The sequence below is a fragment of the Manacus vitellinus genome, unplaced genomic scaffold, assembly GCF_001715985.3.
Source record: "Manacus vitellinus isolate BGI_N305 unplaced genomic scaffold, ASM171598v3 scaffold_16_pilon, whole genome shotgun sequence".
In the NCBI taxonomy this organism is placed as follows: Eukaryota; Metazoa; Chordata; class Aves; order Passeriformes; family Pipridae; genus Manacus; species Manacus vitellinus.
The window spans coordinates 7,194,446-7,222,330 of record NW_021939189.1 but is presented as its reverse complement, the minus strand read 5'-3'; the positions used below and the strand labels follow the sequence as shown (position 1 = coordinate 7,222,330).

The 27,885-nt window shown below is 40.3% G+C and overlaps 1 protein-coding gene across 1 annotated transcript in view; it reads right to left on the bottom strand.

The window, feature by feature from the left end:
• The window catches only part of AGBL1 (ATP/GTP binding protein like 1), a 267,905-nt gene that overhangs the window by 182,061 nt on the left and 57,959 nt on the right, over nucleotides 1-27,885 (bottom strand). The window contains exons 9-17 of the mRNA XM_029958844.1: nucleotides 26,888-26,961; nucleotides 24,643-24,759; nucleotides 23,059-23,660; nucleotides 21,368-21,451; nucleotides 20,230-20,319; nucleotides 19,717-19,865; nucleotides 16,363-16,450; nucleotides 8,454-8,598; nucleotides 4,740-4,893 (exon numbers count right to left, since the gene is read on the bottom strand). Coding sequence (XP_029814704.1) covers nucleotides 4,740-4,893; nucleotides 8,454-8,598; nucleotides 16,363-16,450; nucleotides 19,717-19,865; nucleotides 20,230-20,319; nucleotides 21,368-21,451; nucleotides 23,059-23,660; nucleotides 24,643-24,759; nucleotides 26,888-26,961 — 1,503 coding nt within the window. The remainder of the gene's footprint in view (nucleotides 1-4,739; nucleotides 4,894-8,453; nucleotides 8,599-16,362; nucleotides 16,451-19,716; nucleotides 19,866-20,229; nucleotides 20,320-21,367; nucleotides 21,452-23,058; nucleotides 23,661-24,642; nucleotides 24,760-26,887; nucleotides 26,962-27,885) is intronic.

Genomic DNA, 27,885 nt, shown 5'->3' with positions numbered 1-27,885 from the left:
AGTGACACTGTTCTCAGTGGATAAAGGATTAACCCCCATGGTGATATATGATGCTCATGTCCTTCAGCTGAGAATGCAGCAATGTTGGGAGTCATCAGCTGAAGCAGTGCACTGCTGCACCACCCTACACCCATTGAAATCTTCATTCCTCTAAGGAATTCCTTTGGGACTGTTTCAGTTATTCCTCTGAATTAGCACTAAACAGAATGGCAGCTATTCTACATCACTTCAGAGGTGTCCTGCCTCTTCCTTTCTCTAACTAAAGGTGAGACTAAATCCACCCCAGCTCAGGGCACTGCCAGAAAACACCTCCTGAAAAACACTCACATGGCAACGTAGAGTGTACGCTGTCCTTCTCTCTCCAATCATTTTGCATTTGGTGGTTTTAATTCCTCTGCTCTGTTACCATTTACAACATATCAGTATCCTTTACTTTCTTAACAAGAAGACAATTTTATTGTTGCCTGTGCATCATTGTTTAGATGTTTTACTTACACTTCACTGAAGAGTTACTCTGTCCACTTGATCTGTCTCTTACAACAGTATCCTATGGCTCACAGGGTCTACCCAGCTGTCTGCCAGGGAGTTTAGTAGAGTTACACACTGCACGTTTGCATGCATAAATAACACTGTGAATTAGGAGTTTGCAACTCAGTAAACATACATGCTGCTAACACTGCCTTCACTGGGCTCTGTGTGTGGCAAATCCAAGAAAATCAGAGCTCTGCAAACTCCTACTAATTCACAGAGCAGTTAGCACAAAGATTGGAAGCTTTATCATTCTCCCTGGTTTTGCATTCATTTGATAATGCTCTTAAAGTTGTTGGGAATCTCTCTCCCTTCAAAAGTCCCTTTAACTCTCTTCAGGCAGTGTCTAAGGCTAGATCTAGCAGAGCCAGAAATAAAGTCACTCTCACAGAGTCAGAATGGGAAACCCAGGGCTTTATCACAAGGGCAGGAAGGGCAAATTTAAAATAAAACAGCAACCACAAAAACCCAAAAGAATAGACATTCTCAGTTTCTGTTTGTACAAGTCTATGGAGCTGCAGAGCCCAGCAGGGACCACTGACCAGCCTCAGACTTTTGTTGCAGCCTCCAGGTACCCATAGACATCAATCAAGTTTGAATGGAGGTTGTCCAGTTTGTAACTAAGTGGTTGCATGACTGAGAGTCAAAGCACAGGAAGCCAAATAGTTCCCAGCTCACTTCTTTCTTTCTTCATATCAGTTTCAGAACTGAGCATTAAATAAAAATTATTCAGTGTACTGCCATCACGTAAAGGGCAGATAGGAAGAGAAGAAGGAGAAAGGAGCCTAAAGTGAATATCAAAGCCTCACACAAACAAGGTGTAATGAAGGGAAGCAGCAGCCCATTTTTCTTCCCTTCAGCACGTGGTGTGTGTGCAGTGCCTGCGAGCGTGCATGGCTTGTGCTTCCTATTAACAAGGTGCACGTTAATAAATTTAACTCAGACAAATTTAACCATCCTAGGGCCACATTAATCAAAAGCAATCTGAAAGAGGTGAGTAAGGGAAATAAAGCACAGCTGACACAGAGGATGCCATGCCCTCACTGTCCCTAGGCCTCTCCCACTCCATCAGCACCTCCAGTACCACAGTAACTCCTTCCCACTGCACTCCTACTGTGCTGATCCTGCTGCCTTCCCAGTACTTCTCACCCACCCAATGCCTCTTTATCCGTAACCTTTCCTACTCCTCATGTTTTTAACTAGAGAAGGATTTAGAGTACTTAAGCACAATCATTTGCAAGAGCTACGAACTCCTGGTGAGATTTGTGTTTTACCTGTGCCACCTGCATTGTCGAAAAGAAACTCTCAAGGTGCAGGTTAAATGTACAAAGGAGAAATAAATTTGATAGGAAATCAAAATGGTTATAGCTCATGCAAACTCTGAATTGGCCAGAACCAGAAGGAAAGAACAAGGGCTATCAATTTGTATTTATTACCCATGTGCCCAGTTGCCCAGTCCTGGAGCTCCACGTCACTTCTCAGGCTGAAATACACACGCATGGAGACTGTACAAAGCAACGGGAGTTGTTACAGAGAAATCTTCCACCCTTTGGTCCCTTCATATTTAGCGCTAAGTTGTTGCTTTTGAGTTATGTTTTTAGCGTGGAAAACATTGACAAATAGGTCCTTCCACCAGCCAAAACACTTCACTGAGAGAAGGGTGTGTTAAACAAGATGAGGAAACTGCGAAGTAAGTGCTGATCACAGCCACAAAGCAGCACAAATTACGCTAAGTGTGTCCCCAAAAGCCATAATTATCCAAGTTACTTAAAGAAAATAAGCACATACGTGATTATTCTGATTTGCCTAGAGGCATCCCCACAGCATAAAACATGGTGTGCTGCCTTACTGTTCTTCCACTTGATGAAACAATAAATATTTTCATCACTTAAGAGTATTGGTGTTTACTTTTATAGTCTTGGAAACTTGAGACAAGCTGTGTTGCCTTGACAATGTCTTTCCCCCAAACAATTTCTTTTTCAGTTAGACAACTGGGTTTGCTACGTGTTCTGTTTTGATTGAGTTCCACTGGTTCATGGATAAATCTAGGAAGTCTTTAAACTTGTTGTATTGCAAGGCTTCAGAGGAAGGGTTTAGTGGCACATCATTTCATGGCATTTCAGTGAGAAATGCAAGCTCCCCTTGACTACAAATATCACAAATCAGGATATTTATTTCTCTTGAAAATAAAGAGGACTTGAGCCACATAATTGCAATTTGACCTCAGATGCAGTATATTACAACAGTCTGAAACATTTGGAAGTAGTATCTGTCCAAACCATTCCTAGACACTTTATGAATCTTTCAGCAAACCTGCGCTGAATAAACGAGCCAAACCTTGACTTCACAGACAGGTTAATGGCCTTTGAAAACCTGCCAGACTCTCTTTTAACACCACAATAAGCAGTCTAATTTACCCTGAGAATACAGTGCTCCAGAAAATGGCAATGCCTCCTAACATTGTCACATTTATATCATGATACTTCCTTGAAACTGCTTTTTTTGCTTTTCTATGACGAAACACACCTTTCAGAAAGCCCTCTCAAAGCCAAAGAAGTTTAAGTTCAATGTTTAGGACATTCACTCATCATATGACTGACTCACTCCAAGTCCTTGCTTTGATAAATCCAAATATTGACCTAGCTTTTCCTTTGTACCAGCATTGGAAAGGCCTCCTCACTTGGGGAGAAAAAAGTGTTCCCTGCATGTCTCTTCCAGATGGCTTCAATCCTCAAATAAAATATTCCAATTTATTTCCTTTCAGTTGGCCCCTTAAGACCTGCTACTGCAGTGTAAATAATACTGATATATAATAATACTGATAATAGCAACACCAAAAATCCAGTTTTCTCTTTGACACTGCCTCCAGTTTCCACAATTAAAGCTCAGTGTGTGCATTCATGTTACGAATTCCCATGTAGCCTGCACTTGGCTATTTTTTGTTAATATTTCAACCTCGAAAAGCATGTTCATGATCATCAATTTGCTAATTCAGGGTAAAAGCTCGATTTGTAATAAAATTATTATAATAAAAAGGTATGAGCTCCAGATGATTACACTGTAATGGCAGCGTAACCACAGTGACTGAACTAAACCTGAACCAAAAAAGATAGCAATAATTATCACCAGCTCCAATATTTGAGCTTTCTTTTAGTTTATGCATGTAGAATGGACATTATGAGGAGTCCACTCAAATAGCTCCACATAACCCTGAAATGAGAATTCTGCAATGAGAAATTTTACCATATCACTGAATCCCTTTGGATACTGCTAGACTAGTATTTAAGTGAGGTAATCAGATCTATTCACTTAACATCCAAAAATGTCTTAAGACAATTTAAATACTCACACACACTTCCTCAAAAGTTCTCAACCCATGTTACATGTGAAGAGTAGAGATTAAAAAAATAAATAAAAAAATCAGTGTGTGCCTTGTTCCTTACTCCAGAAAAAAGTTCAACCTAGATATAAGTAGTTAGTCATTTAGGCTCTAAAACTGAACCTAGCCCAATGTGGTGCTAATGTAAATCTTCTTATCACTTGCTGTTGGGATACAGAAACTTGCATTACTTAATCTTGTTAATCAACGCCACCGAAGGTCTAAATCTTTGGCTTTCACAATGAAAAATAACCATCTCTAGATATAAAACGGCAATTATAATATTTACCATTAGATAGTACATCATCAGTTAGGTCTCAGATAGAATGCAGAGAGCTATATTGTGTCCAGATGGATCTACTGGGCACACTGCAGGAGCTGGAATTTCACCAGAACACTTCAAGTGCTGCTCCAGCTAGGAACAAGTTATCTTGTACTCTTTTTTTTTTTTTTTTTTTGCAAGTTTTAGAATTCAAAATACATAAATCATTTCAATATGGAACATAACATAAAAAAAAAAATTCTTGTTGAATTAGTTACTTGAACACATTTTCTTTGTGGTAGGTAATATTTGATATTTAACTTTGCAATTGTTTCAAATAATTAAAGAGAAATTTGAGGAGCAAAATGACGTCAGTTCTCCTCCTTTCTCCATTCAAGCCTGTAATTTTTTAAACGCATTGTAATCGGCTATTCCCCATATTTAGGTTTCTTTTTCCAAAATGAGAAAGACAAGAAAAATCAGCATTTTCACAAAACAGGTTGTCATTGTCACTGCTGACATGAGCACAACTCACCAGCATCTTTTTTAATGCTTCATTTGGCTACTTACAGAATTGCTCCAGGTCGTTTCTTTTTTTAGATTCTGGCATAGCAGTGATTGTGAGCAATGGGCATGGATTTCCTCCCAGTGTCTGGCAGAGTGTCTGCTGCCTCCAGTAAACCTTCTTAGGGTTCCTATTTTGTTCCAGAATATCAAGATGGGACTGAAAATGAAGGAAGGAAGCAGATTTATAAGGGAGTTCTTGGTCTATAAATTCTGATTTTATTCCACTAGCTGTATATTATTATTGATACTAATTTCATATCTTGCTAACTTTCCAGCTCCTCTCTTCTACCAGTTAATATCACCATCTTTTGCATCTCACAAATATGCACAAGCCATTCACAATACATTCCAATGCACTGAAGCTACACAGAATTATTTATTCTTATATCATGGTCTAGTTGAAGTTGTCCCTTTTCTTTGCAGAGGGGTTGGACTAGATTATCTTTAAGGGTCCCTTCCAACCCAAGCAATTGTATGATTTTACCTGAACAGTTCCTAGGTGCTTCTCTTATTATCGTAAAGAAATTTCTATGCATACATGAAATCCAAAAGAGAAGCATCTACTCTTTATATTTTAATAGGGATTGTGTAGAAACATGAGAAAACTCACCATTTTTGAACATTTATAGAACTGATTGGTTAGCTGTCAAGCACATGCCAGTGAAACTCAGTGACAACTCCATATCAGAGGCAGCCAAAAAGTTTACATCCAAGCAAAACGTTTTGTACAGTCAGTAGTGGTAAATTTGAAGAGCGTCTTTCCAAGAAGTTACTTGAAAAGGAGATTTTCTCCCCACCCCCAAAGTTTATGACAGCTTTAAACAATTCTTAAATCCAACAGCTCCTAGAGAAATTTGAGAAAAAGAACTGGCAGCTTAGAAAAAAAGACTTCCTGGAACAAATTCTGATCGCCTCATTAGACAAACAGCCACTTGTCACCCACACACCAGATGATGTGTAGTTCTCTGTTTACACTGTAATTGCAAGTGGCAAGATGAGTGTAAGTAATGCCATTGCAGGGTGTTGCTAAGTGTTGTGGAACACCAGTTGTCTCTCAATTGGTAGAAATAGGGATAGTGTACTAGGCACACTTGTCCTAACAATGCTTTAACTGAAACACATCAATTCACTGAGCGACCCTTACACTGTAACTTATTGTCTGTACAACTCAGGGCTAAATTTTAACTGGTATTTATGGGACAAGACATTCCTCCTGTTCCTCAAACCTTAGAACTCACCATCTTTCAGACTGCTTTCCCAGTATCGAAATAGAGCCATGTAAACATAGAAGTGAAATTTACAGTCATCTATGCTATAGAACAATTAAAATACTGCCAATAAAGTAAATTTAATTATTAAATGCATATAACAATCTCTCATAGATACAGAGAACTCAATATAATCATTTACTTATGTTTCTGGTACCCAGTGAAACTTAATTGGGTATAGCTGCCACTGAGATTTCAGTTAGATATCCAAACAATTAAGACTGTGATGCAAAAATAGATAAATTACTGTTCATAAAAGAAATGTAATTACTAACGTACAAGAAGTAATGAACTGCAGAGTGCGTCCAGTTCAAATAGGATTCTGCAGTGTATTTCCTGCAAATATGCCTGTAACTATTAAATATATATGATATTTAAAAACATTTTCAAATTACTAGCTCCATATACAAGTTTATCTTCTTCCCCAAAGCACTATGTGTTTAATTGAGCCCTTGGGTTCATAATCATTTTTAATTTATTATTGATGTGTAAAACCAACACACTTCACTAGTGGACAAATGCTTTAAAATGCAATCTACTGATGCACAAACCTGATTTAGTTTATTTACTGTGGAAATTAAAGTAAAATGGAAATGTGTATATTGCATCACTCGACATTTTAAATTAGCCCAAGCAAAGAAGCTATTTAGAATTATTAGAGGCAATGAATTTGCTTTGGCTAAAGAGCTGGACATGGCAATCTATCAATCTTTCCTGACCATAATTTCCATTTACCCAACCTTATGGTCCTTATTGGGTCTAAGTTAATTTTAACTTTTCCTGGGGCAAATTCCCTTTAACTTCAATGAGCATTTCATTTGAAGAGACAGTGAAATATTTAAAGACCTGGTCCTGCAAGTGAAGGAATAACATCTTTTTCATGTCTATTCTATTCATTCAGGAGCAGGTGAGATATTCAGGAATTCCCAGAGTGCACAAACTCTCCAAGTCTCTCTTGCTTTGTGCCAGCAGAAGATAGAAATCAATAACAGTGAAATAATCATGAGGCAGTGCATTTACGTGAAACAAGCATGATGGTGAATAAGCCCACCTAATCCTTCAGTATTGTATTTGTTTTTTCCCCCCACAGACTGTAGATATATGTGCCTTCAAGGGTAGAGGTTAAACCCCACCATGGGAGCATACACTCTTCCTCATGGATTTTGAGGAGTAACTGGTACCCATAAGACTGATAAGAAGTGAGCTGACAGACATGTTTTGGACTGTGAAAGCTTGACTGGCCTTCTCCCAAATATTGGAAGCAGTTTCTTTGAGCATCTATAATGGGATGCAAAGCAGTTGATGAGACTTGTTTGAGTGGGAATTAATCTAAGCCTAACTCTGCTGGCACGCCAAGCAGGGTGGTGAGTATGTGGAGGAGGACACTGTCCCCATGAAAGCACAGTCTCTAATATCTGGGTAGGCAAACCAATCCCATAACAAAAAAATAGAATGAGCTCAAACTCCACCAACCCACACCAGCATTTATTACCCAAAAGAATATGTATTAATAATGGAAATTGAGGGGAGAAGGAAGGGGAACTGATCTACTGGAACTGTGTGGTTTTGTTTTCAGTGACATCTTTCTCATCTTTGCACAGCTACTCCCAGAACTATTCATTTACCTTCTGTCATACTACCTTCTTTTGAGACTTTTGCATCCAGTTATAGAGAAAGGACACTGGATGCCTTTCCAAGAAAATTCCCTTACTATCCACCCCTGGCCAGAAAAGGCCCTAGAAAACAAATCCTTCCCGAGGAATCAAACTTGGTGCAACTCAGCAATCAATTTATGCTTTAGAGTTGTATTCTTTTAGTTTCTGTACTGACAGCACTGGTGGGAGTGTCACAAATGCCTGCTGAAACTCCAACTGGCAGAGGAAAAAGTTGGTAAAGCATCAGATGAGGTCCAGCACTGTGGTATTGCTGGGTGCAGCTCTGAAAGCTGAGCTGTTACCCCTTGTCAGGAGGATCAGACAGCACATCTGAGTTGCCACTAGCTTTAGCCCCCTGCTTCCCACCCCTCCAGGAGGAGAATCCTGTAACCCTAAGCAAATGGAGACACCTTTGGTTTGCATTTTGACTGGTATGAGCACTAATAGTTTGTACCCCACATTTTCCTATACAGGAATTTCTCCTACAGCATTCTGGGCTTTCGAACTGGCAGGGGCTGCAGTTGTAAACAAGACAATGACACCATCACGAGCATAGAGTGATTTTGGTTGGAAGGGATCTTAAAGATCACCCAGTTCCAACTCCCCCTGCTGTGGGCAGGGACACCTTCCACTAGACCAGGTTACTCAAAGCCCCATCCAACCTAGCCTTGAACACCTGCAGAGATGAAGAAGTGTGAAAACACTCCTCTATCTCATCTCGAAATCTACACATACCCAAGCAGCTCCAACCTGTCAGGACCATTATCTTATCTAGGTGGACATGTCAGTATTACCATCATTGTGGAGTAGGTATAGGGGTAATGGTAGGCCAGGTAACAGACGTCATCTTTATGCGGGAACTTGATGCTGAAGGTGAGTGTGTAATAGAACTTTCCTCTCATGCCTCCTCCTGCAGTTGCCCTGCAGTGGTAGTGGTTTCTGGAAGAAAAGAAAGAGGAGGAAAGTAAATATTTTGCACTTCTAGATGCACATTTGGAGAAGCCACAAGAGAACTAAGCATTCAGAGAAGCATCCACTCTGAATGAGCTTTCATCTCATGCTGTAGGAGGGGCTCCAAACTTAACCAGTCATTGTACAGAGGCTCCATATAAGTACAATAAATCCAATCCCAGTAATGAGCAGGTACAAAAATATAACACACTACCAAACAATACCCAGTGACCCAGCAATGCACCTGCAGCCTGTATGAAAGAAGGAAGGTTGGAGAAACCACAACTCCACTGGACAGAGATCCAAACAGGGTCACCATGGTGACTACCACAAATCAAGGTGGTACCCCAGGTTCAGGGTGTCCTGGGATTCACAACAGGACACGAAGACCCACAGGGAGTGAAGAGGCAGAACTGCATGTGGCAGTACAGAGCACTGCCAGTCACATGCTGCTGATGGATGGGAGCACTCTCGCAGGGAAATAACAGTTTGCTTCATTTTGGGAAAATGCAAATAAAGAAGCAGCCAGCTAATACTAGCTCATATAGCACAATCCAGACATATTTAAACTAATGCATTCAGCTAACACTGCCATATTTCTTCAGATATCCAAATTATCTTGCTTAGAGATGCAGGTTCCTATTCACAGCTCTGAACAATGCCATGTGAAAATATTCTGTGAAAAGCCTGGAGATTTAGAAAATATGAATATCCTACCAAACCAACTATTCAGTTCCACTACAGAAAGAAAAGTGATATTTCAGGCACAAAAATAAATAATAAACAGGACATACATAAAAATATTCCAGATACCATCAAAGGCTCTTTGTTGAGAAGGAAGAGGAGGAGAGCAGGTTTGGGTAGAGACTGAGCATGAAGGAGAAATGACCTTATAAAGATTTGCAGGTTGTGAGCTACCCAAACAATCCTCTATTTCGGATCCCTCCTTTTTGAAGACTTCAGCCTCTCCCTCTCAGGGAGCAGTGAGGAACAATTGCTCCCTGTGAGGAACTGAGCTTGATGTGGAAGCCAGAAGAGCTCACCAGGCAGGGTCAGCTCCCACAGCACCTGAGCAGGGCATGCCTGGGGACAGACGGGTTCAACTACTGGTTCAACCAACACATCTAGATCATCAGACAAGTTTGTGGTAGTGAGGCAGGTCTGAGTCAAGCCAGAAGGTTGGTCCAAGTGTCAGGGTCTGGGTCATCAGGACTGATAGCAGAGCAGGGATGCAGCAGTGACAGCTGGAGCCTCAATACAACAGAGCTCTGGGAGGGGCTGGTCAGCATCATCAAGGTCTAACAGGGTGCACAGGTCCTTGACAGTGCCTTCAATAAAACTAAAAAATCTTACAGTGAGCTTCTCAGTCTACATTCAGGACCAGATCTCTTGCAGGAAACTTACTCTGATGAAGAGATGACTTCAGGTTGAGGAGGAAAGTTTTCTTTCAGCAGAGAAGAAGAGACAAATCATGTACTTTAGGGAGAAGCCTCACAGCAAATTGCATCCATAAGTACATTTCAAACAATATTTTTCCCACATTGCACCAATTATGCTGTTGCTGAACCTTCTGATTCCAAAGGACTGTGAGGTTTCTTTGACAAATGTTATCATCAATGTTGCATTAAAATGCAAAATAGAAGAGGCAACCAAAAGATGCAATTTCAGCTCCTGAATTTTACAATACTAGTTTATTTTGCTGTCCTTCATTTTTATTCAAAGGGGAGGAGAGAAAAGATAATTATTCTTGTCAAATTCTCCAAAATAATCAGCTCTTTTTCATAAGAGAGACACAATACAATGCTGCTGGGTTTTCACCTGAATTCAACAGTCAGGAACATGTGGGGTGAGTGATACAGACTGGATCAATAGATAGTGCAGAAACACTGAGTCACAGTGGCAAACTAAAAGGCCTATGATTTTATTCTCAGCTGAACTCTTAACCCCAACATTTCCTTTGCAAATAAACCACCTTAATATTGGACAGAGACTCAGAGGGGAAAAAAATGAACCCACAAATATAGAAACATCTACTTAGGTATTATATGTGTATTTTGGTGGATCAAGGGTTAGAGTCTAGTCTTTCTTTAAAGTCAGAACAATGACATTTAATATAGTTCCTGTTAATTTTGACAATGAAGGATAATTAAGAACTGTTTCTTGCATAGTGCAGAAGGAAAGTGCTCATCTCCATAGCTTCTATTATACTCAGTGCCACTTGGAAGATTAGATGACCTTATTCATAAAGAACTGTCACAAAGTGCTGAGTTCTTCCAAGTCCTCACCTCCAAATTCACACTGGGAGGAAGCAGGTCTTTGCAGGCAGATACTGCCTAAATGTCTTACATACACATTATTCCCACATGTGATGCTCCAGTAAAGGCTTCTCCCTCTATATTCTGTAATTCTGAAGCCAAAAGTGTCTCTCCTGCCTAAAATGGCCACTTAACCCTGAGGCTTTGCAGCACCAGACACCCCTGACCTTGATGCTACACTGATAGTCAATGGTCCTTACTCCTGACCACTCAGATCACACAATCACGTGGGTACTGATGCACAGAATTCTCACAGCACTGCTTAGCAGTACATTTCATTCTTGCTCTGAGTGTCTCTGCTGTTCCACCTTAATACCCACCCAGAAACAACATCTCCAGGCTTTTGAATCACTTCTTGACACCTGCTTCAGTCTATAGCAAACTATCTGGCAGCAACAGGAAGTTTATTGGTAGCTTTGGGAGGCTTCAACATTCTTCACTCATGCATTAAGAAGAAAAAACTCCCTGTGTAAGCAGTGTAAATGATCATGGTACGTTTACTGCATGTAATCTGGTCTCCTCACAATCCATTATACAAAGCAGTAGCTCTGAATATTTTTAAAAGAAACACCAAAAAAATAGCATTTCTCCTCTTTGCCTCCCTCTCCTCCTACTGCTATCAAGTCAAAATGGTTCTACTGCTTCCTTTTTCCTCCACTGGATTAATGGGATTTTTTGGCTCCTCACCACTTTTTCATCACAACACCCTATAATATTAGCATGGAGCCTAAAGCAAAAAGCAAGGAAAAGGGAAGGAAAAAAGACCCTGGCAACATCTGCTTCCCACTACCTTATTTGTCTTCTCTTTCAAAAAAAAACATTGGAAGTCTCTCATGCTCTCTAGAAGCTAGACACACTGATTATTGGAAAGAAAAATTAAGACCAAAGTGTGGTTTTCTCAATGGGCATGCAAGCTGTATCTACTGTGCCTTTCAGTCACTTTGTAATAGTGAAATCACTTTGCTTGCTGTTCTTCTTCAGAAAAAATGTACAGGTAGTATGTTTCCAGCATAGCTGTGATGAAAAGTTAATTAATAATAATTATAATGCTACTTATCACTTACTCTGCACAATAATTTTTTGTGCTTAAAAGATCTTTGCAAACATTATCTAATTAAAATGTGCTTCCCATTTATCTATTTCCATTCTTTGGGTGGCAGATAAGTGACTCTAATTTTCCACCCTTTACAGATGGGAAAACAGAGACAGACAGATGAAGCAACTTGGACAAAGATGCAGGCAGTAAAGGAGCTGAATTGTAGCTGAGAAATTCAAAAGCACCAAACTATTCAGGAACAGTATCTCTTGGCCATCTCTTCTTTAGACTTCCAATCTGCAGCATGGTAAAAAGCACTGTTAGGTGATGAAATACAGCATTTATTGGCCTAGACTAAAATGGCCAAAGAAAGTATCAATATTCTATCTTTCTGGGTCATTTCAAAACAAACTGCTTTGAAAATGTTTATCACTTCTAACCTGCTGATGCATTCCCTTGGTACAAAATACTTCCCACCTGGAGTTTGGTGTCCCCATTTTACGTCTCCTGACCTCCTTACATCTCTAAGTGTGGCTATTAAGTGCAATAGGCCTTAGTAATACCCTCGTTCATACAATAAAAAGCAGTATTTTACAATTCACTGGGTACAGCTGTTATTTTGGGATCTGCCACACTGGAAACTGGAAAATGCACAGCACAAGTTCCTTTTCAGGGGCCAAATCCATGTTGAGGCATTTTTGTTGTCAAGAGTTCAGGCAGAATCCCAGTGGAATTATAATATTCCCACAGCCATCTTGCTGTAAGGTGTTCAATCACATTGCAAAGACCAGGTGCTCTCAAAATGAGACTGGTGTCTCAGCCATCTCACAGATCTCATTAGAGCTGAGAGGTGACCTGCTAATGTTACGATGATTATTTCATCTAATGTGATTATAAAGATGCTGAAAAGAGAAGACCTAGTTCTGACACCATTATGATCACTAAACAGCCAAGTTTTTAGTGGTGAAGTGAGAACAAAACACTCCATGTACCTCATTACCATCCATGAACTGACTATTGTCTGAAAAAGCTGGAAGTTAGATAATATGCTTAGAATGAGCCATGAAACCAAAGGCACAAGCACATTGTCACCAATTCAGCATTCAGCTGCCATTGTTCCTTAAATACTTTGCCAGAAAGGAATATTATTCAGTGCATAAAAGCTGCCAAGACAGCAAGAGAATTAGATGATCTTATAATAACTGCAACTGTTTACCATGGGTGTATCCTGTCACTTCACAGAGAGGCAATAAAATAGAGCAGAAGTGTCACTCAGCTTCTTTTTGACAAGAGCTCTGCTAATATTCTCCATAACATAAAAACTCTTGTGAGACATATGAGAAAGGTACACGATGACACAGCTGTGCCACAACATTCATTTTTGTGAGTGAACTATCCCATCTTCAGGGAAGATGAATGCCAAAGAGAAGCCAACCTGCTTCACCCAGACATCTCACCAATGAGCCTTTCCTCCCATTGTCCTTCAACTCAGAGGTGTCTCTCAGTAAAGGCCCTTCTGCAAAAGCAATTAAGGGCATCTTTGAGTTCCTCTCTATTTTTGTAAGTATATCACTCTTTTCCCATATTTATGAATAACTCCTGGTTTATGAATAACTCCTGGTAAAAGTAATTAGATGAGGTTCCCGTTGAAATGTGCACTCTGACTCCAGGATATCTGTGAACAGGGAGAATGGAAATGAAATGAGCTTGTTCCCCAAAACTCTGTCAGCATGATATCTCTATAGCAATCCCATTTCTTCCTCATCTGAGAAACCCCAAACACACTATCTTCACATTCCCTCCCCCATATAACTTCTCATGACAGGGAATCTCTTTTATAATCACTGGAAAAAAAGTTAGAGTTTCAGTAGAAGTGAAAGTGCCTATATATGTGTATATGCACATTCTTGTATATACAAAAATATGTGAAAACTTGGACAAACAATTATGAGAGACAACAGAAGTATAGTTATCCTAGATGATTATGTTGACATATAATTTAATGCACAGCTAGAAGACACAGAATATTCCAAATCAATAAAATTATTCTCTCATATATTCAGAACAAGAATCTAATTACAGGCTTAATTGTACAATCATGGTTTAATCTTGGAAGTCAGCTGCTGTTTAATCACTGCACAATAGCTGCCTTGTTCGTGACATGGGAAGCCACTGCTTGGGTATTCAGTGTGTAAAGTCTGCACAACCAGAAGCTCATACTCAGAGAAGCCAGAGATTACAGGCATGTAAAGGGAAGCCAATGCACCACACTACATTAGTTCTTGAGGTAGAAAAGTTTAAGATTAGCTGAAGAAAAATTAGTGAAGAATACCTGAAACAAAATAAAACAGCTACTCAAATTGCTGTAGACAGATTCCAGGTTGAGAGAGGATAACCTGAGCCTTCAGCTCCCCCCACCACCAAAAAAAAAAAAAAAAAACCCAAAAAACACCAGAAAGAAAAAATTACCACAGAGATTGGGACAACTTGGAATTTTTTGGTGTCAACACAAGTTTGAGGCTCTGCTACTTCTGGAAGGCAGCCCACTGTCTTTGTTTGGGTTTATTGTCTCATCAAACCCACTTGTGAACACAGTCACCTCTGAACATAGCACAAATACCATTTCTAACAAAGAGAAATCCCATTGTTTCACAACAGTTTCCAAAATCAGCCTCACCACAAGAATTAATGAAGAAAGGAGTACCATTTAGAACATCAGAAAAGTTCAGCTTTTTCCTGAGCCCCATTTACCATGCCAGACATTTATGATCATTAATTCTGTTAACACCTTTCTGTTTTCTCGTATTTCCCTGTCTTCAGTCACCAGGTAGCCCAAACTCTGAGCTTCAACTGCAAGGTATTAGTGGCAAGAATCAGACTTTTGGCTTGTTTATGTAGAACCTAATGCAGCACTTACAGCATCCTGAGAGACTGAGAAACTAGTGATGCAAACTGGTGAATAGGAATCATGGTAGAAAAAAAAATAATTAGAAGAACAAAAGAAAGAAAGGGAAAACGTGTCACTCAGGCATTCTCAGACCCAGCTTTCAGGTCATGACAGGTACGGCAAGGATAAAATAATTAATTAACATCAAAAGTTGCAGTGTTTGATTACACAGTATGTGAACTTCACCCATAATGCCCTAACTGTTCATCCTCAACATACAACCTCTTTTTTCCATTGCAGGTCTTCCCGCTTACACCACCCCAGGCTACATCATTCCCAGACATCCCACTCACAGGCATTCAACCAAATACATTTACTCATACCTGTAATTTTCCTACTTGTTCTATTCTTTCCCCCAGCCTTCAACTCTGCACATACATTCTAATCCAAAACATACCAATTAAGCTAGTCCTGAAAACCCTTTTAATCATCATTTTTAAAATAAATAGCATAGTGGATAACATTTTGGAAGCCTTGAGAAAATAAAACGGAATGCATTCAACCTACTGAAACACGAAGCTTGTCTCCTTTGACTGTAATAAGCAGGATGAATCAGGGATCAGTTTTCTGCATGAAAATGAGAAACCTGAGCGGGAATGTCTCACATGAGTCAAGCTCCAGCTCAGACACAAGTTAAAGATGAGACTGATTGAGTATTTTTCTTCTAAGGCTCTGGCACACTGCAAAAACAGCCTGAAACAGGGAACTTGCATAAATATCAGCACTGAGCTTGTGAGGCCTCCTTTACACCACTGTTGCCTCACCCCAGCAGAAAGACAAAACTTCCCATAGGATAGTAAGACTAATCCCTACTGTTTCTGCTGTCAGGACAGGGTCTATATGGTGCCAATTAGAATGGTCCACAGATCAATTTGCCTTCTAGGATGATTGGAGCAGAAGGGAAGGTCATGAAGATACTAAGGTATAAATTCACAAATATGAATTTGCATATGGCTATTTCTTTATATATAATTATATAGGTGTATATAGTGCATGTACATATACACCCCTTCCCACACAACCCTGTGTATATCTAACCCCTTCTTTACCTTCTCAGCTCCTACATCTCTTACAAAAGTCAGTGTGTGCAACAGAAAAACAATGATCCCATACAGCTCATTCTTTCATGGACAGGGGGAAAAGCCAACTTCACTACTTTAGTGGGTTAAGCTTCCTTCTATTCCTGGCTGCACCAGCAAGGTTTGAGCACTTCCCATTCCCTTTCCACGTCCTTCCTCCTAGGGAAGTGAATTCTGCACATGCCCTGTTTCTCCCCTGGCATCTAATATTGAGATCTCACTGGGAGCTGTTTTCTGAAGGTGGACCCAGCACCAATTTAGAGACATTTGGAAGAAGGAATAGTGGTGGTGAGAGATTCATGAGATCAATACAGTTAACAGAAGGGAAACAGTGGAGGAAGGAAGGCACAGATTATTCACCAAAATCACACTTACTTGTAGTAGCAGATATCATGGCCTGCCCGAATCCAGCGAGGCCTGCCCTGGACAGCTTCCTTCACTGAGTACATGACCGGCTGCATACCTAAATAAAACAAGATATTTTCAATTGATGTGACTTCCCTGGCTGGAAAAGACAGAAGTGGGAAGGGAAAGGCTAAACAAGAAGCAACAATATTTTGCCAGTGCTTTCTCTGCAGATAGTTTATGCAAAGTAAATACATTCCCAAAGCCCTGTGCTTTGTTCTGATATAGCTATGTCTGTACAAAAAGCACCTCCAGAAGAAATGAGCTCGATGGAGTTTATTAAAAAATAAATTATCCTACTGTCCGCAAAGGAGGACTTCATTCTGTTTAAAAACAGAGGAAAGGAAAGAATAGGAATCAAGGCATCAACAAGATCCTTAATTTGGTTAGTGGAATATTTTGTGCTTGGCTGCACTAGTATTGAACTCTTAATCCTACCACAGCATTAGAGATCAGTGGTGCATCCAATACCCTACCTTCAGAAAACAGCAAGCAAAACTAGAAGGGTTTAAACTTACTATTAGACCTCAATAACCTCTATGTGTCATAAATGCTGATAACAATAGCATCCATCTTTGTACCATATTATCCCAGAGGATGACTCCTTCCTGACCTCCAAAATTTTGTGCCCCAAGGTACCAGGCTGTCTCTGATCTGAGCTGTGTACACATTACTCACAGCTCCATGAAGCCAGCCCATCTGCAGGGAGTTTTTTGAATCAAATTCCTTTGCTGTACACACCTGCCTGCTCTTTCACAGGCACGGTGAGGATGCTGCCCTCACAGCAAAGCTCTCTGCACAGCGTGCCCCTGGTGAGGGGCTGGGGGCTGCAGGGATGGCTGCTGCCAGCCAGCTCCAGTGGACCCAGCACAGCCACAGCTGAGCCCACCAATGGTTGCTGGCAGCACTTCTGTGAAAGAGTATTTAAGAAAGAGAAAAATGCCCTTTCAAGTATTTTTGCATGTTGATAAGTTGCCCCCTGAGCCTTCTCTTGGCTGTTCTTGTGCTGGGAGGAGGTGATGCTTGAAAATCATTAATACTGATGACATATTTCCATAAGCAGCTATTCAGTTCTCTTCTTCCTTTGGGTTTCTGTGTTAAATTCTCCAACACTTTCAGAGCCAGGAAGTGTATCAGCAGCAATGCCTTTCCAGATCTTATTTGGCTGTGCTGTGGGGTGGCACTAACTCACCTGCACCCAGGAGTAACCTCTATATTGCCGTTTCCTGAATCAGTGCCCTAAGTCACATACAAGAAACAACTGTGTTTGGTTCCAGGACATGGGCCACAGCAAGTTTTGGGAGTCACAGACCTGTCCAGATGCCCAGTTTATCAGACAAGAGATGTGGGGCTCAGGGTATTCAGGGCTCTCAACATCCCAAATGCCATCTCCTGCCCTTCTCTCTGTGTCCAAAGGAGACAAACTGGAAACTACCTCAGAGCAGTGGTTGATACTAGTCTACCATCTCATTTTAATTAAAAAAAGTAAAATAAATCAGTTTTTCCTTCCCAATTTCCCTATGGAAATGTTCAATTTTAGAAAACAAACTGAAATCAGGCTTCAGATGAAATCCCATTATTTCCCGTGGTAAAGTAAGTCAGTGAAAAAGAGGGGAGGAGAGAGGTGGAGGCTGCACTTCCTGACTTGCTCTGCTCCTGGCCACAACTATTTCACTAAGTATTCTTTTCGCTGGTTTGAAAGTCACACAGTGCCATCTAACCAAGAGAAAAAGGGAAAAATCAAACCAGACAAGTAACCAGGAGTTGCCACCCAGGGCACTTTGCCACTACATCGCAACTGGAGGCTTTTAGTAATATAGTGTGGGCATAAGCCCAGGAAAAGTGCAGAGGGAATGTGGCAAATAAACAGCAATGGTCTGTGTAAATGTTATGCATGTGCTGGAAGGGGTAGTGAGTCTCACTCAGCCAAGCCAGAAAAGCTGGAGCTTCACTGCCTGCTCAGAGCAGCAGAAGTAACCCACAGAAGATTTGTTTGATAGCCAATCCCATGTACAAGCCATCCAAAAGTGAGACAGGGCTTAGCCTCCCTCCTTACTCCAGATGGTATTTTCACATTTCTCTTCCAAATATATTTTTCACTGCATGCTTGAACATGTGAGTCATGTAAATTTCAGGTACACAAAATGAGACTACAAATGTTGACAACAGCCAAACTAGCAGATAACAAACAACCTTCCATCAATAATAGCCTGAATCTCTGGCTGTGAAGGCACCGGTGGCTGCATCAGGGGTTGTACTCAGGTCTACAGTAGGACATAACATACTTCATGTTTAGGCTCCTACCAGACACACCACTCTGAATTGTTTGGTAATTCAGGGAAGTAGTATAAGATGACAAAAATAAATAATTTTCAGTTGGGATTTATATGAATATTTGAACCTCAGCCCTTAGGGTTAAAGAGCAAATGCCTTATAATTCGTCATGTCACTCATTCAGCCAGTTTCATACATACAAGTGACAAGTGATTCCAGCTCCTAATGCTATTTGTTTTAGGTACATTGATCTTGAGAGAGTTGTCCTGGTGATGCTAAAGGCTGTAGCCACAGGGCTTCAGAGGAATGCAAAGTCTGATATTATGGACTTATTAAACATTCTGAGTCAGGTCTTGAGCTGGTGTAAATTAACAGAGTTCCATGGAAACAAATAAAAAAAAAACCCAACCCATGCCAGCTAACAATTCAATCCAGTCTCCATGCAGAAGAAATAACTTCTCTTCTAAAATCAGTATTGAAAGCTGGTATTTGCCCTGCCTATTTCTGAGCAATGCTGCCATCCTCCTGAACCACGGACTGTGACAGGACCTTAAAGACAGCAAGGAACAGAATTTCTTATCATTATTAATATCAACAGAAGTTTTAGTAGGTCTGAAGTCATAGATGTCTTGCTGGATAAACCCAAAGAAACATGAATATTTGTTTGAGGATTATCACATTTACTTACATCTTAGAAGTACTTTCCAATCCTATGCTGTTCATTCAGTTCCAACAGATTGTCTTTTTTTCCCCACACCTCTCTCAGCTCTAGTGCCATTTTTCCCTGATCTATAAACACAACAGTGACAATTTTTTTCCCCCACAGATCCTCTCCCAGGTCTCAATATTCAGTTTATTCCCCAGTCCTCCTGAGGATAGACAAAAGTACTTTGACAAATCTGAAGTGACTCTTTCAGTGTATTTCAGGGCAGACAAGATTAAACTTACAGTCTCCCTATACTTATAGACATGGAAAGTTTAAAACCTTTCTGGCATTAAAAAGATATTCTTGTGAACAGAAGGCCACCCCAATTCCCCAAGGACTCATACCATAATTAAACTGGCTATTGAACTTCTCACAGTTGATAATGTTGAAGCGATAGGGAACTGCTAACTTCATGTCACGGACTTCGAAGTAGAACCACTGGTGATGCTGGTTGCTGTTAACATCTGCATTCATAATTAAGTCATACTCAAACCTATCAAAAAACATAGAAAAAACAGTGACCATAAACACCCCATGTCTGCCAGTGAACATGCTGACAACAGGCTATACAATCTAATTCATTAGTATTTTCTGAGCGTCAGAGAACAGCATTAAACTCACAAAGCTCAAACACCTTTAAATACTCATACTGCATTGGTCTTGTCAAAACATTTTGAGCTCTGTTTTCTTACTCCTGTTGCTTTCCTGACATTTAGGTGTTGGAAGGCATGATTAGCTCTGTGCCACGTCACCTGTTTCCCTGGCTGGCCCTTTCCAAACCCAGGAGAACACCACCATTCCACGCTGTGGTTGCAGCAGAAGGCAGGCTGGGACACATCTGCTCCAGCTGTACTTACTCACGCACTTGGATGGCTTTGCGAAGGTTTCCCGATTCAAACTTGGAGAAGAATGTCAGACAACCTGGAGCACCTGGGCTTGAGCAGCTGCTGTAAAGCAAAGCAAGGACACTTATAGCAGGCTGCTTCAAAGACAAGCTTTCCCCAGCGCCTTTTGCATGCTATAATAGGCTTTAATAATTTCTTTAATAGGCAGGACCCTGGGTAGGAGCAAGAGGTGAGCAAATCCATAATCCTCCTATCTGATGCACCTTTCCTCTCTACTCTTGCTTGGTAATTCTAAATCACATCTTTCCTTTTCCCAATACTCCTTTTTGTCACAGTTCGTGTTTGCTTTCTTTATTCCAACTACTTTCCCACTGGGCTATTCCTATTAATTCATTAATTGCAGAGGGCAGCTTTATACAATTACTACACATTTACTCTTCCCTCATCTATATAGTTTCCTTCTCCTATAGCTTAGAAATCTGTAAATTAATCTTAAACAACTTCACAACTTTCTCCTACCTCAAACTGTCCTTTACCTTTTTTTCATCTAAAGAGTGTTCTCCAATTCATTCATCCTTCCTCTGAATGCAACTTCTTCATATTTGGGACCCTCTCAACTGCCCTGCGCTATGTCTCAAAGACCACTATTGCTGACCATAGCTGAGCACTTAAAATAGTTCCCAAGGCCAGATGTGTGGTTTTCAGAAGACTTTTGTGAGTGTCACACTTATAAAATAGAGTACATCTACAGCCCGTGACACTGGCTGTGCAGAAACTCAGTGGGAAATGCTGCTTCAGACTGCAGAGAAACTTGTATAATCTCCAGCACCAGTCTGCCCATCTCTGTTCCAAATCATTACACGCAATGCAGACATATCCAGGGACACCATACAGTCTCACTGATGTATGGATTCTCTTGCTCTGTCTAAAAGTTTTGAGACTTTTCTGCTCCAGTGACTTCCACAATGAATCCTTTCCATGGGGTCACGCACAAGGAACTTACTCCTTTAGGATATTTTCTCCACTGAGGCTTTAGCTCCTGTGTTATTTCTTCTTTACCTTTCTCAGAGCTGTACAAGTGAACTGAGCTCACCACCCCACCCAGCACTGACAGTACCCCTGGTTACAGTGCTCAGTTGTAGTTACCCACCTGGGCTCATCCAAATCAAACACAGTTCTGCCGATCACATCACCCGGCTGGATTAGGCGGCGAACATCATCTAGGACTTTGTCCCTAGGAGAAAGAAAGCAGTAAATTGTAATGACACTCTGATAAATCTCAATATAGTAGATTCTTCTAGAAGTCATATGAAGAGTCTTTGGAAATTCTTTTCAAGGATTGATAAGGAAGGACTTCTTCCATATGCTAATTCCAGGTGAACTTTATCTTTTCCCACCACGAGAATGCATCTACTCTATTCCCATTATGACTTGCCTTTTGGGTTAAGTGACTGATTCTGAAAAATTTCTATTCTCTGTAGTATTGTGTCAATTTTGATTTATTCCCAGTTCTTCCTACTCAAGGCCAACCTCCCAAGTGGCCAGTCTTGCCCTGTGAGGAAATATCTGCCATAACTTATAAACCTACTAGTCTGATTCAAAGGGAATCTTGACTTTAAGTCAAGCTGATTTCTACTATTTAAATGGAGTTTCTCTAATCCCTAAAGATGATCAAATGTGGAATACCAGATTTTTCTTCCTGACCTTTGAAGCAATCATGTTATACCCTGAAGTATGTCATGATTACTCCCATTTCAGCTGTGCAGTTACACATGTTGTTGTAGCCATAAAAGCAAAGCTTTTAGAGCAACAGTGCAAGAAGATGGTAGAGTGATTTTGCCTCTAAATAAGATCTCTAGCTTTTGTATTTGCTGCAGAAAGAATCATTCTCTCTAGAGATCAGAAATCAGTGTTCTTCACAAAAGCCATTTGATTAGTGTTGATCAACTCTAAAGTTTAGCATAGAATCCAGCCTCTTTTCTATCTGATAATAATTCCCTATACCACTAAAAAGAAATGTAAAGTCATTGCACACAGCCACACATGGAACAAACAAAACTGTGGTTATAAGAGCTTCCTCTCCCAGCACAGTTTCCAAACACAGCTTCCCACTCATCTGAGCACCTAAATAAAATGAGAGGCCCTTTCTGAGACGACAGAAAGGATTTTCCCTCAAAGAGCCAGATGGGACCCAATGTTGCAAGCACTAAAGGTGGCTGGGTAAAGAGCAAGATTGAGCGTAAAAATGTATCCTGAAAGGACACAGAGTCTTCTTCATCTCTAAAATGGACTTGTTCTCATTTGTGTTCACAGCATACTCTGGGTCTTGATCTGGTTACTTTAATGAAAAGTCACTAGTAAATGTATGTCAGAACTTTGAGTAGCTGAGTCCTGTCACAAACATCACTATATCAATGCATTTATCAATAGCTGGTTTAATCAATAACAATTTGAAATACTAGGTAGGTGAGTATGGATTCACAGAAATCATAAATATCTCTCCCCAGAGTTGCCACTTCCACCTTGATCTATGAGACAAAGAAAGCAACACATAGTGCACAGCTCACCCACTGACACAGAGGGAGTCCATGTCAGAGGTAGGGAATAGGCTTGCTGATTCCTAATCCTGTTCCTAATCCAGGGAGATGCTAATTCCATTTCCTCGGGAGGAAGACCTAGATAAGGTCACCCTGCTGTTTGGCCTTGAGGCAAATCATTGGGTAGCCAAAAATTTGTTCTATAACTTCCTAAGACATTCAGAAATGTTAGAGTCAGATTCTACATAAGCCAGCTTTGAGCTGGAGAACTCTCAGTGTGGTAATTTTATGAAAGCACAATCACCTTTGAACTCCCTGCTTGCGCTCCAGCATGGGCTTGCTGTGAGGAGGTGGCTGGTGACTCCAAAAATCAGGAAATGCCAAGTCTCTGTAGCCTGGTATGGACTTAACACATTTGGCCCTGGCTGTGTAGAAGCGAGGGCTGTGGAACAGGACATCCCCTTGGTGTTTCTCCAGAAGATTTCTCACTATGTCTGAGCTCTCCAGCCTCCCTCCAGGACTAGGATTGATTGAGGCCTCACAGTGAGGGTAAAACAGTTTTTTGTACCAAGCAGCATCTTTTGGGAGAGGGCGCAAAGCAAGCACACGACCTCTGGCTGCATCTTCCTCTTCACAGGAGTCTGTATCCTGGGCTGCTTCTGCAATGACTCTCTTTTCATCATTCTGATCCCATCTGCATTCCTCCTTCTTTCTCCAGCTCTGCAGTGGAACTTTGAAATCTTGTTCATCTGGATCTGGTCCCATCTCTGTGACACTTTGGTTTCTCCATCTGCAGTTTGGATGTTTCGCAGAAGTAGCACTTGGAATGAAATGAGAAGGAGCAGAGGGAAGACTCTCAGTCCTGTCCTTCAAGCTCTTCTCTTCCTCAGACTCCAATTCAAGCTCCTTTAGGTTTAAAAAGCAAAAGGAATTAAAAGAAACTAAAGACAGATTGTGCCTCCTTCCAGAGGAAACCTTTCAAGGAAGAAAAGAGGAAATATTTACACATCCCCCAAAACAGTACTCAACCAATAAAACAACCAGAACAAAATCAGTGCATGGACCACCTGCCAGCATTTCTCTATCCACAAAGCTGTTTCAACAGAAGTCCTGAGAAACCAAAAGGATCCAACTAGAGATGACTCACGCAAATGACTCAACTGAAACCAATTGTTCTAACAAAGAAGGGAAGATATTTTGCAAGGCATTTTTTTTAAATACAAATGTTACAGCGGGGTAAAGGCAGCCAATCTGTCATGCAAAACTCCACCCCACCTTCATACAAGAGTATAATTTAATCCCATTTGGCTACTTATGGTGACAATCAATGTAACAATATTGTGTATACAGGAGATACATTAAACCAGTGGTCTTTTCCAGACTCATATTTGAATCAGGGTTTTCAGCTCTCCTAAATTCCAAGACTTGTAATGAGTGCAGTAGTCCATTTTTTGTCCCAGACTGAACTAGGAAAAAATATTTGAACTGTTCATTTCACTCAGTGGCAGTGCAATTTTCCCCTCTTCCTTCAAACCACTAGTTGACAGTATTTATTTTCCACATCTCATTCTGATCTTGATGTTGCTGTTGAAATTGCCAGCAAGGATACAAATTATCTGACAGATTTCTCATGTGGCAATTGATTCAACAGTGCTTACTTAATCTATACCCAGACAAATGTGCATCAAACATCATTCCCTTTATCACTCACGATTCACACCAATAAACTATAGTAAAAAGTCATAATCTTTGGTTTTCCAGTCCTATAAGGCTTACAGGTTTCCTTTTGCAATAGCCTTGTCTAGTCATCACTTGTCAATACTCCCTTTCAAGTATTTCTAAAATTCTGGAATATTCATAAATAAAGGAAACCTCACTATGATTGTACCTGAAAATTATGGGAAAGTTCTGGACACATTGCTTCATATTGTCCAAGATCTTCCTCAGGCCGGTCAAGCACTGGCTTTGACCTCAATTTATTCACATCTGTCTCCAAATCATAATCCTACAAAAGCAGAATTAGAAAAGCAGATAAATTACAAATGCCCCACAAGATGATCTCAACCATCAGTGAACTGGGGATAAGAACAGGATCTGAAACTTTCACAGTTGAAAGTTCCTGTGCATTGATTTGCACCCTCACCCATATCAGATATGAGAACCAAGGCCAAATTGTGTCAAACATTCAGTCATTGCATAAAAAAAAAACAAAACCAAACAAATAAAAAAACAAAGACCAAACAAAACAAAACAAAACAAAACAAACAAACAAAACCCAAAACAAAACAAAAAAAACAAAACAAAAAAAACCAAAACAAAACAAAAAACAGGACAAGATGGGGCAGGAGGGAAGGATGGAGACATGGCATTGATGACAGGGCATTACACTACATCATTGTTCAAATAATTCCACATGTCTTTAAGTACGTCCCACCAAATACCATCAAAGAAGTGATTTGCTCCTGACAATCAGACTAATTTCTGAAGCTGTTATGGAAAGAAAAATGTAAAATTGCCTGAATGCACAGGTGTCCATGGCATTTCAAACCCCAAGCCACACTTGTGTCATTAAGCAGAGTCTGAGCTGCTGTTTGGGCATAGGGCAAAAGGCAATGAAGGGCTGCAAGGAGCATGAGGTCAGGTTAAAAGGATTTGCCACTAACAGCATACTGATGCATAAATAGCTTCAAACTTGCTGAAGATTTGGACTGAAAAGAATAGAGGGTTGATGTGGTGATTTTGATTTTCATAGAACTGTCTGAACAGCTCCTGCCAGAAGCGTAAGCCGAGTTTCAGTTCGGTTGCTATTGCTTGTATGCATGGATATGTTATGTAGCTGTGAAAATGTTTGTAAACCACATCAATACCAGGAAACATTGTACAAAAGATCTTACACAAAGAAAGGTAAGCTGAAAGTTCATTATCCATTCCATGCTTGCTTTCCCTCTAGCAAGATTTTTCAAGGAAGATATATGACCAGCACACCAGACAAACAGTATTTAAAACTCCTACTCAGAACAAGCTCTTAGGCAAAAAAAACCCCAAAACTGCTTACATCTACTTGGTAAATCCTTATGAATAATGAAATAGTTCAGAAGCATAGGAGCTGTTTCTGAATGAATAACTAATTAAAGAAGGAGATAAATTCACTATGAACCTTATTCCTAATGAACATCTTGACAAGCTCTAATATTCAGATAAAAACAGCCAGACAAGGGCAAGTTAGGACACTGAGATAATGTGTGGGGGTTTTTTTTAACTTCCTTTTTTCATTGGGTGACATCAGTTTAATACTTGAGGAGAAAAAGCCAGGGTAGTAATGAGAACACCCTTTCACAGAAGTTTCAATCATATCTAATTAGATTGTATATGCAACTTCATTTCTTTAATTTGCCTTCCCAAGCCACTTTAGGTGGATAAGACTTATTAGCAGCATTCAGTACTTCACATTTGCATATGAGCTTGTTTGTATTTTCACAAGAAAAAGGTTTGCACTCTCATCCTCAGCTGGTAGGGGGTTTTTTGCCAGTGAGGTCACAGCAGGGAGAATGCTAAGGAAGAATTCAGGGAAGTATGGAATAATTCATTGTATTATTTGTCTGTGTAGAACATCAAATAAAGAAGGAATATAGGTTCAAATGCCCCAGCTCTGGCTTAAAATAACTAACCTTTTCCTTAGTGTGGGTGCACAGGCCAAATATGATCTGATATGGGAAGAAAGAAAGGGTTAGTCTTTCCTAGGTGATAAATCAATTTTTCCTGAGTAAGTTTCATTTTTCTGGCATACACCTAGAGGAATCAAAGATCCACCATTTATCCCTGACTGCGTATGTGATTCTAATAGTTGCTGGTCAGTCTCTCTGCAGGAACAGAGAAGTCACCAAATCCACACCATCCTGGGTAACAAGATGGCAACGAATAAAATAAACGGAGGGGAACTCTAATGAAAATCAATGCTTTGTCCTTGTCTTCTTTCAAATATTTTTCTATTATTCATTTAGTGTGTTCATGTAGGACCACATGCACATCTACATTCTCTGCTTAGATAATCTTTCGGAGTGTCAAAATGGGCGATGAAAAGTTTTACTTTCCAGTATGTAGATAATTATGGAAACTATGGCTCATATACCTACTTCCTCCTTACTCTCCCCATCCTCGTTATCCAGGTCTTTTTCAGCCTCTTCTTCTCCATCACTTTCATAGTCACCTGCAGGAGTAGGAAAGAGGTAGAGTCAAAGGTGTTCAACCTAATCTCCCTCTCATGTCCTGCAGAGAAATACATGTAAACTCTTCTGTGTGTGCCACACACTCTATAACCCACCACAACCCTGATTAAAACAAATCTCATTTGTTAATCTCTGAATTTGGCACTAAATCATCCAGTTTTTAAAGCTCTGTTCCCTTGGACTCAAACACTGCCTTTCAAAACCATGACAAATGTCCCCATGGTATGGATCCAACTCATTTTACAAAGCAATACAGAGATTTTCTGCTTGGCTGCAATGATATTACAGGATGTTCTTAATCTATATTATCTAGATTAGAGTGTTTTACTGCTATGATTGTTATAGTATTTGAGCATCTTCCACATGAAACTGAATGCAACAGAAATTGCTTGTGTGTATCATGGAGCCTGCTGTTTCTCCTTTTCTGGGGAGTAGCTATCCTGCCTGTACTTGAGTTCTACTTTTCAGCAAGAGCTCACATCTTCTACTCATGGAGAATGACTGCTACCTGCTTTTATTTTAGAAAGTGAAAAGGATAATAATTCCCACAATTCTTTAAGGAAAAAGCTGCAGGGCAGTTCCCCCTCTCCCAAACAGCCATGCACAGGCACAGGTATGCCTCACTCTGTTCCTGTGGATCAATGGCATTTCCAGCCTTTGCTATGCCCACTCTGCTCCATTATTTCTTTGGATAATAGAAGAATTTCTTTTTATTTTTTCTCCCTCCTTTTATTCTTCTTTTATTTATTCTATAAACAAGCTCTCCCAGGTTCAAGAAGACCTGGGAGTAGTTTATTCTCTATTGAATGACACTGTAGGCCATCAGATTAATTTTAACTGTAAACCCCAGGACTGTGATACCAAGACTCCCTTCCCCAGACCCCACACTTAAATCTCATGTCATG